Raw genomic sequence first — 17,186 nt, 5'->3', positions numbered from 1 at the left:
CAAAACCTGCGGAAGTCTTATATTAAAGGTCTTCGACAAACATTCATTTTTAATAGGTCAAGAAGTTACTCAAGGTCCGATGCGGTGCTAGGAAAGGTCTAGACAGTTCTACAGCGAATAAAAGGTGCCAATTTTGAAGAGATAAATGGGTAGGAATGATAATGATGATGGTGTATCTAATCTTAATAGTTTGTTTACTGTTCAAAGTCCCGTACACCAATCATGTAATGCATAAGGTGTATATAAATTCATGACGTCGTTGGAAATGAGCACAAACTATTCTAAGTAGGCAATATAACTACTGCCAAAACTTTAAGAATCGAGTGCGGAAAATTTAATGAACGGGGAACGGCGAGGTGGCGTCTCTTGTATACCAGCACTCGGGCCGTTTCCGGTGTCTGGATTAATTCTTTTCATAGTCGGGCTCCTCTCAATACTGATCGGAGGAGTTGATGGGGCCGTGGAGTCCTTGAAGCGACTGCCCTTGGGAGTAGCTTGTACTTGAACACGGCTAACATTGCCAGCGTCCTTCATCGCTAGTTGACGGTTCGGCTTCTTAATGGCAGCAATGGCCTCCCGAAGCTCCTCTTCTACGTTGGTCGATCTCTTTCTCAATTTCGCTTCAGCAACCGGATGGAGCATGCTGAGATCTACTTCTCTTTGAGTAAATCTCTTAGACTTCAGTAGGTCTCTCCGATTGCTGAGCAGAGGTTGGGTAGTATCAATCTCTGGAATTTCCAAGAGCGGGGTTTCGCTGGTTTCCCGCTTCAAACCTGGAATGGCTGATTCTGTGGCAGAGCGAGCAAACGATCGTTGCGGCCGCGAATACGACACTCTGGCATCACTGGACACTCTACTAAGAGGTTTTCGAGAAGAGGGCGCATTTCGCTTGACAACGACGCCAGGCTTAGTTGAAGTCTTGAGAGATGAAGAGGATTTCAAAATCTTCGGTCGAGCAGGAGATGCTGCGACTGGTCCACCAAGTTTTTGGTTAAGCACGGCGCAATCTTCAGGCAGACGAGATGCAAAGCTGGTCTAAGTCAGTAAATGGCAGGCAAAGGGGCAATGTTAAGTGAATCTTACAAAGGTACAATGACTTCGACACAGAAATCATATAAATGGTTATAGTCTGTCTCCTTGGTCGGTGCGACCGTTGTGTCGTCTGAAACGGATTTAGACGCTGTTGACGCTGATGCCCCATCACCATTGCCTTCATTATTTAACGATTGCCAAATACACAGCCTGTCGGCCAAGAGATCCAGTAGGACAGTGAGATTTTGCGGTTTCTTCTTGCTGCCTTCCGAGCCTGATCTTAGGAACTCAAGTGCTTCTTGTTTTTCGTTATGAGTAGCGGAAAACTTCTCTAATGCCAGGATTTCTAGAATCAGAATAATTTGAAGTTGAGTCTCTCTCGTTCTCAGTCGAGCGAGTCTTGCTTTGGCCCATTCTTTAGAATCTCGGCCAATTTCCACGGCATTGTCGCCGAGTCTCCACCATTTTTCAACCAGCTGCGGCTCCTGCGGATACATGCCGTCTTTTCCAGGCTTGCACTTCTTTTTCCTGCTCTTTCTCTCGAAAACGGCTCTTAGGGCAGCGTAATCCTCTTCATCCTCGGAGACAGTTCCACCGGCAGGTAGGGACTGAATCAATGCCATCAGACTTTCTCTGTATTTCTTATCCATAACATTGAGCGACAAGATTAGGGAGCGTAATGAGGCCGCAAGCTCTTTTGGTGTCTTCAAGTGGTCTTGGCCATTGAACGCCGCTCGCGCTCTGGAGAGTGGACCTTTTGCGAAGTATGCCAGTGAAGTCTAGATTTATTAACATTGTGGTTCCGACACAGAAGCGGTTGTAGAATACCTTCGACAGATACAAAGCCTCAAAATATTGCGTGACGACCATTTCGAGCATGTCTTGTGGCGCTGGCTCGACGCTTGGTCTCTCTGGCGCGCTCTGTGGCTGCGATGCACCATTTGCGCAGCTACAGATATCTCCCGTCCTCTCGATCAATTGGGTCGAAATAATCTCGGCATGGGTTGAAATCCTCTGTGGTGATTTGTCGGACGGCTTCATGGAGACCAAACCCGTCGGATGCGCGTCATTCCCTCCATTCCTTCCACTTCCGCATAGTACCGACTTGGGAGCTTCCACAGTAGCTTTTGTCCACCACTCTCCTTCACGTTGAATGTCCGTCTGCCATTTCTGCACCGATCTCTGTTGCCGACTGGCTTTCCCGTTCTCCACGCGAATATCTTTGATCGTTACCCATTTACCTAGTTTGCAAATGGCATAAATACCATACTTTACCCGCTCAATCACATGCAAGCCTTTTTCCACGTTGTGCTTAGAGATAAGGACCGATGCCTCACATTCATTCGTTTGGACTAGATCCTCGAGAACCTCCACGTAGCCAGCAAAGAAGCGAGTTGGCGGGGCATCCAAGGAGCAGGAGGCTTCCAGATGTTTGAAAGAGAGGCATGATCGGGGCAGTACGAATACTGGAGTGAGCAGGCAAGGTTTATCGATTGTAGACGATGGGTATGGCTGAATATGAACAATCAGTATCAGCTCGGCCAATTGTTTGGTGTTTATTTCAACTCACTTTTATGGTTATAGACTTTTTTAGGGGCTTGGCTGATCCTATGGTCTCTCGCTTTCTTTTCTTGCCTTGCACCGATAAGTTTTCCGTCAGGTCATCGGAAAAATTGGGATTCATTAAATCTTTGGACGGAGGAGAGAAGTGAATTTTGTCGTTTGCTCGGGTCGACGCGCTTCTTCCTGGCTGTGCTTGGCCAAGAGCAGACATTGCTGATCTATACAACGAGCTAAATGGCCGGCTTCGCATGAGCTCTATTGTCGGGTCATAATGGATCAAATAAGTCCTCTTCGACAAAGCTGTTATTATCATTCAAGCTGATTCTTCATCAGTTTTATTCACGCGTTATGGGAGACGCGATTATAGGTGAAAGTGCCAATAACATACAAGACAAACCAATATCGGTGGAAGGTACTAATACTTGTCTTAGTGACTACCCGCTCGCTGGTAGCAATTAAAGTTCCTAAAGTACCTTCCTGGTGCCTTGGTCACGGCGTGTTTGGGTTACCTTAATGCATTTCCCAGGCGAGCCTCGGAGTCGGCGAGGCATGAATCCTGTTACAAAAATCATGATTTTATAGATATTGTGCCTCGGTAACTACTTTTAATTTTCAGTTGCCATTTGGTTTTCTGATTTTATCGGGGTGGATCTAGACATTATACTATAGGGAAAAAGTATGTTCTTTCAATATCATTACTATGTAGACTTTATAAATACACTATTACATAAGTAGACTTTTTAGAAAATATAAACTTATTAATAATTAAATACTATACCAAAATATATATACTATTAAACCTAGGTTAAACCATGCTATTACAAGTACTTGTTTTGAGTAATATATCTACCTAAGATATTTAATCATTTAAGTTCTATAATACTTAATAAAATAAATAGATAAATTATCAATATAATATTATTTAAATATAATAAAATTTATATTTATATTTGTAGTAAATTAATAGAGTGATTTTATTAGTTTTATTTCTTATAATTATAATATAACAACTTTATTTCATCTTTATAGACTTTAAGTTATATAATAAAGCAAACTTATTATTGTATTTTTATCATTATAATTAAGATATAAATACTTATAAAATTACAACTTTGAATCATTGTACAGAATATATATCTGGCCAATTTGCTTGGGAAACACTCTGATGTTAGGTTATGCATTATTTAATGAGTTTCATTATTTTTAGATACAGTAACACCAAATCCAGTTGTCCTCCATCTGCCTCAGTAACACCTTTCCAGAATTTTATTCTCTTACAAACCTCAGTGTATATCACATCTGAACATTTCAAACTACCTTGTCTGAGTTTTATTTGAAATTAAATAGCTAGCAAAAAAGAGCGGACTAAAAATTAAAGCGGAGGAGGAATAGCTTCCACATGCACATAATATAACTGGGATAGCTAAACCTGACGACGTCATCCAAAATAATCAGATGACATGCGACAAGTAAACCAACATCAACACAAATACCGATGACCTTAGCAGATAGTCATGAGTTGAGTGGCCGACCTTGTGCCTGTTCTCGAGTCTCTGAAGCAATCAAAGTCCGGCGTTAGCCTTTATTCAGAGCACTCCGAAACCTGCTCATTTCGCGGCAACTTACTCTTAGCTCCTAACTCCGTCTGTCCTCACGCGCCTCTGTCGCCGTCAAGTTGGACAAGAACTGCAGGCTCCTGCAACCCTTGCTTCTCTCCGTCCTAAAGAGCGAGAACTTATTTTAGTGCTCCTATTCAACCCGCTGTGCAAGGCAAAAGCGGGCTCGAAGCAAGTATCATCTTTATTTTCGGGCAATGAAATTAGCCCGAGCAATACACTATTTTGATTTTTCGATGAAAGCCTTTTGGCTCCTCTTGGCGCATGGGATGCTACGGCAGTGGGAACCTGGAGGGAACAGTCCGCCGAACCCAACCTGGAATATCTATTTTGCTACATAAAGTATAGCCAAATACTGTGGTATCGGTTATTCTGTTATATATTGCCGATCTACCACTCTTTCCTCCGAATGTCCGCTCATTTGTTTTCGTCATTATTTCCCACTGTCAGGTCATCAGACTTCTCTTCCGTCGAAAGGAAATGTTCTTATGTGATGCAGCCAACACACTCCTTCGATCGCCGCCAATGAAAAATGGATCACTGGTGCATTAAATTGTTGGATCTTCATTGCGCCAGAAAGGCCCAACTCAAGAAAGTCTGGACGATCCGGGCCGATTTACAATGAATTTGCCGCCTGAACCCTGTTTTTCAACAATGATCCCCGTCAAATATCCCATTTGTTTTGCAATACAGTATGTATGCCATATTAGCTGAACGATTGTGGCGATTGACGCGGGACATGCTTTCCCCCCATGATCTAGAGCCGGAGCAAGTCTTTTTAGTCCCTTTTGGCTCATGGACGTGTGCGGCACGGCCCGCGTGTTGCATCTGCAACATGGACATCCTTTGCCTGTTGGGTCCGTGTTTATGGCAGGATCAACGCTGACCAGTGCCACTTTGGCTGCAAGCCTTCAGTGGGGTAACGTTGATCCTTCCCATTCCATCTGCAGCTGGGCGAGATTGTCGCCACGGTTTTCAAATTTCAAGTTCAAAGTCGTTGAAAGTGGCATGATATAGTATTGAAGTCTGTCAGTAATATAAAGGCAGGATTAATTCCCTGGTAATGCCGGCTGCATCATTTCTACATTATTCTGTCATGCTTCCATTTTGTCATTTTTATTATCCGATTCACTTGCGAGTTACGCTTGAACCGAAACTGTTTAAAATCCTGCCCAGCTAAGAAGAGAAATCATCGAGTACGTGCATCGGAGATGAACAAGAGGAGACAATGCTTTCCGGCTCACTCATCTAGCTCCATCTTGTGCCTCGAAGACACTACATTGCATTGCACTTATTACCTCTGTCATGGTATCGAATGTATTCCGTCGACCAGAAAAAAGATTGCAACATTTATATGTTTCTGTTGATGCTTCCTCTTTCCGTTCGTTTTTTATACGTCATATGCACGTACACACCACTGAGGGATATTATCTCTGCACCGGGAAGGCATCATGTCGTCCTCTTTATCATCTTGTTCTTTTGATTTCCACTCAAACTATTCAGATGTGCCTCGTGCATCCTCGGAAAATTCAACAACTACCACGTCATCTCTCCCCTCAAGACCAATCTCTGGGCACTCCGCTATATTAGCATCCTCTTCATCCTCATCATCTTGTTTGTTCCTGGAAATTCTCCCTCTTGAAGTCCGCTTCATCATATATTCATACCTTGTTACTCCCACATTTTCATCTTCTTCGAGCCACCCACAATCAACACTAAATCATCGTGCTCGAAAGGGCAATCAACACACGGCTCTTGCCTCGCGACCTTCGCATATATGTCGACCATTTTCAACTCTCCCGCTCATCTCCTCCGCCTCCCACAACTTCTGGCCAGCTATCCTGCGAGTCAATCGACAAATCAACATTGAAGCACGCTCTATCATCTACTCGCTCATTACGTGGAGTTTAGCTCCAATCGGCTACCAATTTAGCTTTCTGGGGGGTGGCGTGCTCACTGGCCTTGCAGGAGACATTCATTCCCATCATCGCCACCACTTCGATCATTATCTTTATCATGAGCAGCAGCAACCGCGGCTTCAGAGTTCTGCCGGAGAGTCCTATTATAGTGATGGCCCGAATGTCTCTTCAAATCAAAATCAGCTAGGAACGTATAATCATCCTCGATCAGAGAATTTTAGTCCCCGCTTCTACCACTCACCGCATCTTGAACGAGGTCCTTTCCCTGAACTATTCTCTCAAGGTACGGCAGACACGTCGTCCTCATCTCTCGTCCTCCTCCGTCTATCGGAGCCGTATCGCGCTGGTTTGTTCCGTCACGTCAAGCTGCGGATCCAGCTTGATGGGGTAGTGCTGCGTGCAGACCCAACGTTCAGCCTGCGCCGGTACTGCGATGAAGTGCGCCGCAATGTAGAGCGCGTAGTGCGCGTCGTGCGTGGCGCACAAGGTCTCAGGACTGTGACAGTGGAGTGGGTTGACGGGACTGGGTCGGAAGAGTGTCACGTTGATTACACACAAACGGAAGAAGAATTCAAGGTAGCTAGAGACGGGTTGGAGGGGAGTGATATTGAGAACCAGGGGAAAGGAGACTGGGTGCACAAACGCCGCATTCTCCAACCCCTGCGCCTATTCCTCGATCCTGATGTTCCTTGGCGCACAAGAGGTTCCAGCACGAAATGTAATTGTCGTCGATGTCGGTGTTTTCATTATAGCTGCCATAATGGTGATTCCAGTGGCCCCAAAGGTCCCGACACCGTTACGCATCCATCTGATCATGTTTTATCTGAGACAGCGGGCAAAATGATAGAGACAGGAAGCACAAATATCTCAGCTGGGATCGCATGTGCAGATCAAAGTAGACAAATTCAATGTGGAGGACATGATAGAGATGGCAATTGTGTTGTCGATCTTCCTCGTGTTCAAATGGGTCTTATATATCCCGGTTTGACTGGTATCAGTAGAGAGTTTGTTGAGTCAGAATTTGCAAAAATAATGGCCAGCTAAGAAAAATTTATTCCATCTTTACAGCGTATAATAAAGAATTTTACCGGAGTTGTTCTACTCTCTTTGCTGCTGGTATTTTTAAAAACTTTTGAAATACAATAAAATAGAAAAAATTATTAATTATAATTTTTTCAATAAAAGAAATAAATTAATAATTGGTTTATTTAGTTAAAAAGATAGAATTTTAGTTTTTTATAAAAGCAACCAGAATTTAATTATAGTTTTACTTATATATAAAATTTAAATTTAATATTAATAATTTATAATTTTTTAAATAAATTTTAGTTTTTCAGCTAGTATTTAAATTATTTAATTAAAATTTATATAAAAATACTTTAATTTTGTATTTATATATTTTTTTAATAGTTTATTTAATAATTTTTATTTTTATTATAATTATAATTAAAGTTAGCTATAACAAAAAAATTATAATTATTATATTATTTTTAATAGAATCTATTTATTTTTATATTGTACTTTTATTACAAGATTATTTAATTATAAATTTTATTTACAGATAAAATTATAAATAAATATTAGTTGCTTTTATAAAAAATTTTAATTATATATAAAACCAAAATTTAGTTTTTTTCTTGTTTAATCAAATAAATTAATAATTATTATTTGTTTATTTATTTATATTATATACAGCTATAAAAGTATAATAAGGTCTATAAGTTAAATATATATAATATATATTAAGCTTTTTTAATTACTTTAAAATTAGTCAAGCTAATATTATATGTAAATAATACATTATTTTTTAATTAAAACACTAAATATTTTATATTATATAAAAAATATAAATTATTAATCTAATATTAATAATTTTGAATAATTTTAAAATAATTGAAATAATCAAAAAATATAAAAAAATAATTTGATAATCTATTTCTTCTTTGAAACCAGTTTACTTTATAAACTAATCTAATTTCAAAGTTTAATATTATATTATTGAGCTAGAAATATTTTTTTCTCAAAATTGTCCAAGATAAAAGATATATATAATAGAAAAAAAATAAAAAAAAGATTTTTTTTAACTAGAAATTAAACTTAAATACTTTAAATACTTACTATATTTATATATTTTTTAATTAAAAAGTAATTTTTTAAATGATATATTTTTTTATTTTTTATTTTAAACTAGAATCTAGTTTTTTACTTTAAAGTTTTCAAAATATATTTTTTTTAAATGTACTTTAATCATATAATATATCTTATTAATATTGTCTTTCTTGATATAATAATTATTTTTTTGATGCTATCTTAATAGTATCTAAATATTCTATTATATAATAGTTTTAAAATAAAAACTTTTTTTTTTACATTTTGTAAAATTATATAACTAGTATATTTACTCTAATAAAAATAAGTTTTATAGAGTTCTATCATGTTTATTTATTTGTTTATTTATTTATACTGCATTTAGCTTTAAAGCTATAGCAGAGTCTATGATTTAAATATATAAAATATGTATTAAGCTTTTGGAGATTATTTTAGCTCTGCATAATATAGATATTTTTATAAATAATTTTTAAATACTTATATAGTTATTATTTAATCTATTATAAATTTGTTTTTATTTTAAATTTTAAATTTAAATTATAATTTAAAATATTTAAATAAGTTTTAAAATTTATTAAAACTTATTGAAATTTTTATTTATTTTAAATTTTAAACTTTATATATACAAATAATTTATATATTAATATTAATTAAAATAAAAAAAAATATTTTATTTTATTTTGAAAACTTAATTCAAAATTTAAAATTATACTTTTTAGTTTTTAACTATTTTGAATTTTATTAATTTATATAATTGTAAATAATAATTTTTATAATATTATTTTATTATTTCTAGTTTTTAAATTCTTTTTAATTTTTAATTTATGTAAAATTTTAAAAAAACTAAGTTTAAATTTAAAAGATAGTAATAAAAAAATAAATAATAATAAATATAAATTTTTAGTATTAAAATTATATTTTAAAACAAGATAATTAGATTAACTTACTTTGTAAATTAGTCTAACCTCAAAGCTCAATATTATATTACTGAGCTAGAAGTACTTTTTTTGAAAATAGTTTGAAATAAAAAATATATATAGTAGAAGAAAAATAAAAAAATAAAAAAAAAATTGCTTAGCTAGGGATTAAACTCAGGTACTTAGGTACTTATGATATTTATATATTTTCTAATTGGAAAATAGTTCTTCAAATGATATATTTTTTAAAATAAAAAATTTTTATTTTTTTACAAGTTTTTTTTATTTTTATATTTTCTAATTAGAAAATAGCTTTTAAAATTAAAATAAAACTTAAGTAAAATTAATGTTATAAAAAAACTTTTTTAAAATTATTTAGTTATATTATTGTTAACTAAAATATTATTAAATATAATTAATTTAAATTAAATTAAATGTTCAATTATTTTATAAATAATTAAAATATTATTTATAACTAAATATATTAATTTTAAATATATTAATTTTAAAATAAATAAATAATTTATTATAATATATTATTAAAAAAACATATAACTATTTTTAATAATTTTAAATAATTTAAAGTAGTTTATTAAATATAAATTTTTAAATTATAATTTTAAATAGTTTTTATATAATTAAAATTTTATTTAAAATTATTTATTAAACTATATAAAAGATACCTAAGTACTAGTAAATTTAGTAAATATTACTTTCTTGCATAAGTTAGATAAAAATAGCTAAAATAACAAATTTTAACATATTAATTTTAAGTTAAATTAGTTTTATTTTATCAAAATGAATAAATATTAATGCTTTTGCAAAAGCTTTTTTGAAAATTAAAAATCAAGATATTATTTATGTAAGCAATATAAAAAACATTTAAATACTTAGTAAAAGCTTTGTTAATTAATATTTAAAAGATTACTAGAATGTTTGCAAGTTTAAATAATATAATTAAATATTTAAAAAACTTAAAATAAGTTTGAAATACAGTTTTCCATTCATTATCATTTTTAATATATATGTAATTATATATATTTTAAAAATCAAGTTTTGTAACAATTTTTATTCTTGAAAGATAATCTAATAGTTTTAATATCAATAAAAAGAAATAATTATCTTTTATTATAATAATATTAAATCAATAATAGTTAATAACTAGATAAAGTTTGCTTTTTGATTTTAGTACAAATAATAAAAACAAACTTGTAAGCAAGTTTAAGAACTTTAAAATCCCTTTTTGAATATTTTTTACAATGTATTATTATTATATATTGAATTTTTTTAAAGATAATATATATATTAAGCTGTAAGATAGTGTTTAGTCTTTTACTATTTTAATAGTATGATTATATAGTTTATGTAACAAGAGTAAAAAGTTATTATTTTAAAAAACATTTAAAATTTTTTAATATATATATAGTAGTTTAACTTTTTTTTTATTTTATTATTTATCTATATTTTCTATTAAATTTAATTTTTCTGAAACAGAAACAAGAAAAATACTAGTAAAAGTATAAATTTGTTCTGTTTTTTATGTCTTTTTATAAAAGTTTTTCATTTGTTTAAGGTACTAGATTATAGAAATTATTATATATTTATAAATAAAATCTTATTTTTAAAAGTAATTTAATCCTATTATTATAAAATTATTAGTTGACAAAATAATATTAAATTATTATAAAATAAATTTAAGAGTTTTTTCTAAATTTTTAATTTGTAAAAAAACTTGTATCTTTCTATTTTTTTCTATTATTCTATTATTTTTAAGCAAGAAATATTTATTTGTAAATATAATAATAACTTTAAAATATCTATTATAGATTTTATTATAATTGTAAAGATACTTTTACTATCTATATAAGCTTTAATTTTATATTAATAGTAATTAAAGCATAATATAATACATCAAGGAATAACATTTTTCTAGCATTATTTTTTTGTTTAAAGTAATTTTTATATTATAAATAAGTTTTATAAAATTCTCTAAAGATAATGTATCTAATGAAATAAGATTATTCATTGAGTACTATTTTTTAAAAAGTTACTATATTATTATTATATTAAATCTTGTTTTAGATTGATTTGTATTATATTTATATTGAAAAAATTTCTGCATTTAAATATACAATATTTTTTATGTTTATATTAATAACATACTATAAATCTATTTAGAACTTTTACTATAGAGTAAAACTTACTTAAGTACTTTTTTAAAGATTATTTAAACTATAATAAATTAAAAATTTTTAATAAAAATTTAATAAAATTTTTATAGTAGAAAACTATTTCTACAAGTTATAATCAATATTATTACAAGGTTAAAAATAGTTTTTTATTATTATTAAATTTTAATAGTATATATCTTTTAATATTTAATTAAAAAAAATATTATCTATTGAATATTAGAATATTTAAAAAAATAAATATAAAAAATTATTAAAAAATTATTTAATTAAATAAAATACATTATTATATAAAATTGTATATATAATATATATATTTTTAATATAAAAACCAGTAACTATTTAAAGAAAATCAATAGTCTATTGATATTTTAATAGTAAATTACTATCTAATAATAATTCAGTATCAATCTCCTCTAATATTTTGCTAGATAGTATAAAAACAAGATATAAATAATAACAATTAGCTGTAGAAAGGCTAATGATTATCAAATCTACTAATAAATAATAAATTGATAGCTATAATAAATTGTTAATTAATGATTTACCTAACAATCTATATACAAGATTGATTAATAAGTTAATCAAGAAACAGTATATACTTGCATAGTAATAGTATATAAATATCTACTGTAGTCAATACTTGGATCTTGCCAGGAGAAAGTTATCTCTAATATTTATCATATATTATTAATTTATTGTAGGATTAGTATAATTTATTTAGCTATACTACTTCAAAAGCTGTCTATCATGTTTTACAATATGTTAGATACTATAGTTTTAAGCAAAGGCCTCTACCAGCTGCTACATGGATAGACTAGTATAAAAAAAATATAATCATCTAGTTTAAGCTATAAAGTTAAATACATTATTATAATCTATAGCAAACCCTTGGCAGGCCAAACAAATAGAGATATAATAAGTATCATCTAGTAAAAAAGAAAAAAAGTCTATAAACTTATCTCTATACAAATGGTCTACTATAGGGAAAAAAATATTCAAGAGCAATAGATATCATATTTTTAGCAATTTAAATACTTTAATTAAATTTAGATATAAAAAATTCTATACACTAGCCAGGCCAAGACAGAGAGACTGCTTGAGAATGTTTTTAATAAATATATATCTTATCAAGTTTAATAGAGAAGCTTTATTAGTAAGTCATTTGAAGTACATGTACTTAAATTTTCTAGCAAGTATATTAACATTCATGAAAATATTATATTTACAAGCTATATTGATGATATAGCTATAGTAGTTCAAGGAACTATACTTATAGTAAACTGTTTAATCCTTAAAGAAATTACTAAACTAGCCTTTACCTGGGGAGAAGAAAATGCTATTACATTTGATAATACAAAAACAGAGCTTATCTACTTTCAAAAAACAAAAATATCAAGCCAAGTGTAATGATAGTTACAAGGGTTAGTAATGGATAGTACAGGACTTACTTCAAGAAGTATAGAGGTATAAAATGCCATATGATATTACAGAACAAGGGGTTACATAATAATAAGATAGAAAAGCAGAAAGTAGTGGCAAAAATAAGTAATCACAGTGATCACAGGTAATTACAAGGTGATCAAAATGATTAGATATGATTAGTACAGAACAGATTGTCTATATAAGGAGGATGGTTTTCCTATATAGTTAGAATTGTTTTGTGTAGTTTTTAATATTATTGTCTTAGCAATACTACTATACAGTATTCAGTTATCAGTATTCAAATATTAGTACAATGACAATCTTATTGTTTACTTTATCTAGGAGACTTGAATTATTATATTATCTTATATTACTCCTATTACTAAATAATATTGCAGAATACTATATTACTTGGTGAAAACTCTTGATATACTGACAGAGAACTATCTAGGAAGATACAATCCAATACCTATTTATAGGTATCACTGTGACAGAAGAACTATCCAATATTAGGATGAAGGTGATACAAGCAAAAGCATTTCATTATGTCTAGCAATTCAAGAACAACTACTACCAGAATAACTATAGTAGTAGTTGTAACACTCAGGGAGTAGATCATAGGACTTCAAGCTCAATTAGCAATATAGCATCAATAGGCCAATATCAAAGTAGTAGCACTAGACAAGTTTGACAGAAAGAGAGGAACACTTAAAGCATAGCTTATTGCTATAAGGCTATACCTAGGATTTAACATATTAACCTTTCCAAGTAAACTAGACAAAATCTTAGTAGCAGGAATGTACATGAAGAGAGAAGCTCTAGAATGGTTTCAACTATACATGAATGACTACATGAAGAATGAACTAAACAAATAAATGAAAGCAGAAACTATACTCATTTTCAGCCACTATGACAAATTTGAAAGGCATGTCAAGGAAGTCTATGGTGAAATTAACAAAGTACAAGTAGTAGAATAGAAACTTTAAACAATATAACAAAAAGGATCAGTAGCTTTATACATGGTAGAGTTTATACAGGTAGCATCAATTGTACCATGGAGACAAGTATTATTAAGTGTAATCTTCTACAATAGACTCAAGGAGTGAGTTAAGGACAAGATAGCCAGAGGAGAAAGGCCAGAAACTATATACAGGATAGTAGAACTAGCTGTAAGGATCAATAATCACCAATACAAACAAGAGCAAGAAAAGAAGCATCAATACTCAAGACATGAGACCAACTACAAGGTAAATATAAAAAAGTATTAAAACAAGACACTAGACAAAGGTGACCTAATAGACCTAGATGCTATACAAAAACAAAGATATAGAAACCCTATTAGTAAAGAAAAAAAGGCAATGATACTTTGATGAGAAAGCTTGTCTTAAATGTAGAAAAACTAGACACTAGAGAAGGAATTATAGATTAGGACAAAAGAATCATGAGAAATTCAAAGATGTATAAACTCTTAGAATTAAATTCTTAGAACCTATTAAATTTTAGGAATAGAAAGGGAGTAAATGATATTAACTAGATCTGGACCTGGAGTAGGTACAAAAGGCTTGAAAACAGACTTAATACCTGAAGGCAGTTATAGAAATGACTATGGAATTTACAGAAGAACTAATAATTAATGAAATAGAAGAAAAAGCAGAGGCAGCTGTAGTACTAATTATCAAGGCATGTAAATGACCAAACAAACTGCTTAACCAATACTAATAGGACTAAAACAGGCAAAAACACAAAGTTAATATATAGTATATATTTAGAGAGACAAATATATAATATCTAGAGGCATCTAGTAGACTAGAACAGGAAAATAAGATTTAGAGGGCAATCTACAAAAACCTGGCATAATGGCACTTATACTTGCAAGAAGTAGTCATGGAATGACACCAGAACTATATCAAATGGCTTGAAAAGGAAGCTGACAAGCAAACATAGACAATGTAGGAAGAAGCTACAAAATAAATCAAGGTACTACAAAGACAGACTCAAGAGTTAGATGAACCTAAAGAGGAACAAAAAGATAAGTTTCTAGCCTGATACTAATAAATGACAGAGTATATAACTCTAATCACTAAAGAAATCAAGCAAACCAAGAAATACTAGAATATTGCAGGTGCAATAGTAGAGAAAGCCATACTCAAGAAGCTGAAGGAGGACTTCCAAGAGTAGAGTAAACAATACTAGCTAGAAGAGTCATGAATGAATGATAAAGATTAGCTAGTGGAAGTAGATTAGCAATTTACAACAATTAAACACATCAAAAGAGTCCAAAGACAAGTAGTTAGACAGCATAACTTCTATCAAGGAATAGAAAAAGAAAAAATCATCAAACAAAATATCTAGACAAATGTAATTGAGGAGTAGGACCTAGAGTACTAGTAGCAATACTGAGACCTAGAACAGTAGCTGAAGAGACAACAAGAGGAGCAACAATAGCAAAAACAAGAAACCAGAGAAACATTCATTTTAGAGGATGAGGAGTCTGATGACTCAGAAACCAAAGTTACTAATGCTGAGGCTCATTACAAAGAATATTTATTTTACAAACTTCAAAAAGCTCAAAAGAAACATAATTAATAGAGAGACCAAGCCATTAAAGCAGAAACAATAGAATATTATCATCCATGGTATAAATGTCAGAAGATAGGATGCCTAAATTGAATTCAACAATGAGACAAATACTTGCATTAAATAAAGTAATATGACTATTTAAAGGATAAATGCTATCTACATGCTCTAGAACAACAAGTAGCAAAAGACAATCTAAGGTATCCAAGACATTATTAGATATTGAAGCAAGACTGTATAGCAAATGATTGCTCAGTACATGGCATAGACATAAGACTCAAGAAGGAATCTCAGTTAAAAAACTAGAAAGCTACTTGAATCTAGAGTAACAGGATGACATAGCTATACACTCTGTGAACACAAACTCAGAGAATGTAGTATATATGCAGGTTTAAATCCAAGAAAAACATGTCAATACACTAGTAGATAGTGGAGCCACAGATAGTATTATATCACTCAGGGTAGTAGATGTTACAGTGACACCTACAGATAGGTGTTAGGTTGTATCTTCCTAGATAGTTCCTTGTCAATATATCAAGAGTTTTTATCTAGTAATATAGTGTCCTGCAATATTATTTAGTGATAGGAGTAATATAAGATAATATAACAATTTAGGTCTAGTAGATAAAGTAAACAATGAAATTGCTATTGTACTAATATCTAGATATTGATAACTAATTACTGTAAAGTAGTAATGCTAAACAATAAACTTCAAGAACTACACAAAATAACTCTAACTATGTAGAAAAACTATCTTCCTTATATAGACAATTTGTTCTGTACTAATTACACTTGATCATTCTGATCACCCTGTAATTACCTGCAATTACTACAATTATTTATTCTGCTATTACTCTTTACTTTCTTATCTTATCATTATGTAACTCCTTTTGTCTCATGATATCCTTAGCATACCATGCCTCTACATTTTATATAGTAGGCCCTGTGCTATCCATTACTGACCCTTGTAACTATCATTACATTAGGTCTTTTTTTTTTATCCTTTTAACTCAAAAGGCCAATTCTACAACCACCTGGTTTCTATAAAAGGTAGGGTCCTGTCTTCTGTTGCTTCTTTACTTTTCTAACCTTTTATTTCATTATGCCAAAGGTTTCTAGTTTTATTTGTCATTATCATCTTGCCAACCATGCTCTCAACTTTCTCATGATATACCAACCTCTTACTCTGCCTACTGTTCTTCTAGTTAGGTTTATAAAGTTTTTCTCAAGTCAGGTCATTGCATTGAGTACATTTCTTGTAATTGGAAGTATGATCTAATAGTGTCTGAGGCTAACTAGCAGTATCTTAATTCTAATCATTGCTACATTGAGGCTTCTTTAGAGGAAATGAAATCTAAATTTTCCTATCTAGTCAAAGAGGCCTCCCAGCTCTTTACTTATTGCTCTTGACTTTACAAACAGCTCTTTCAAAACTATAATCATGGAAAGGAGATGTTTTAGCAAAAATTCAAATCTATCAAAGAATTAAAACATTTAGAACAAGAGTCTAAAGCTACTGCTTTTGCTGTTTTTTCTCCTTTAATTTCTTTTAATTTTGACTAATCTACTTTCTTAGATCCTTCTGGTTTTTTTTTTTCCTTTACTAGTAGAATTCAACAATCTTCTCAGGGCAATTCAAATTGGTTCATGGTTTCCATGAATTGAATTCTTCCCTATAGTCAAGCTATTTAATATAATATTTCTATTGCTAACCTTTTTTCTTTATATCTAGAATTTCTTTGACATTATATTCTTTGTCCTTGGATAAAATATCTAGTTTTTTTTGTAAGTAGTACATTTTCTAGTACTAGTTCTAATAGTGAGACATAGAATGTTAGA

General features: G+C 31.3%; 2 protein-coding genes across 2 annotated transcripts; one reads left to right on the top strand and one right to left on the bottom strand.

Moving 5' to 3' along the window:
• Window positions 1-5: 5 nt before the first annotated feature.
• On the bottom strand, window positions 6-2,962 carry L228DRAFT_261425 (hypothetical protein). The gene is made up of 4 exons (XM_018334335.1): window positions 2,603-2,962; window positions 1,861-2,544; window positions 1,084-1,811; window positions 6-1,030 (listed from the first exon to the last, which is right to left on the bottom strand). Exons 1-4 carry the CDS (start codon window positions 2,906-2,908, stop codon window positions 313-315), a joined length of 2,436 nt encoding a protein of 811 aa, XP_018187785.1. The 5' UTR covers window positions 2,909-2,962; the 3' UTR covers window positions 6-312.
• Window positions 2,963-5,662: 2,700 nt separating this feature from the next.
• Window positions 5,663-16,564, top strand: L228DRAFT_268706 (hypothetical protein; the record flags this gene model as incomplete). Its single annotated transcript, XM_018335183.1, has 2 exons — window positions 5,663-6,706; window positions 16,553-16,564. 2 exons carry the CDS (start codon window positions 5,663-5,665, stop codon window positions 16,562-16,564), a joined length of 1,056 nt encoding a protein of 351 aa, XP_018187784.1.
• Window positions 16,565-17,186: the final 622 nt, after the last annotated feature.

This window comes from Xylona heveae, assembly GCF_001619985.1.
Source record: "Xylona heveae TC161 unplaced genomic scaffold L228scaffold_6, whole genome shotgun sequence".
In the NCBI taxonomy this organism is placed as follows: Eukaryota; Fungi; Ascomycota; class Xylonomycetes; order Xylonales; family Xylonaceae; genus Xylona; species Xylona heveae.
Note: the sequence above shows the minus strand (reverse complement) of the source record. Positions and strands in the feature narration are given on the sequence as shown.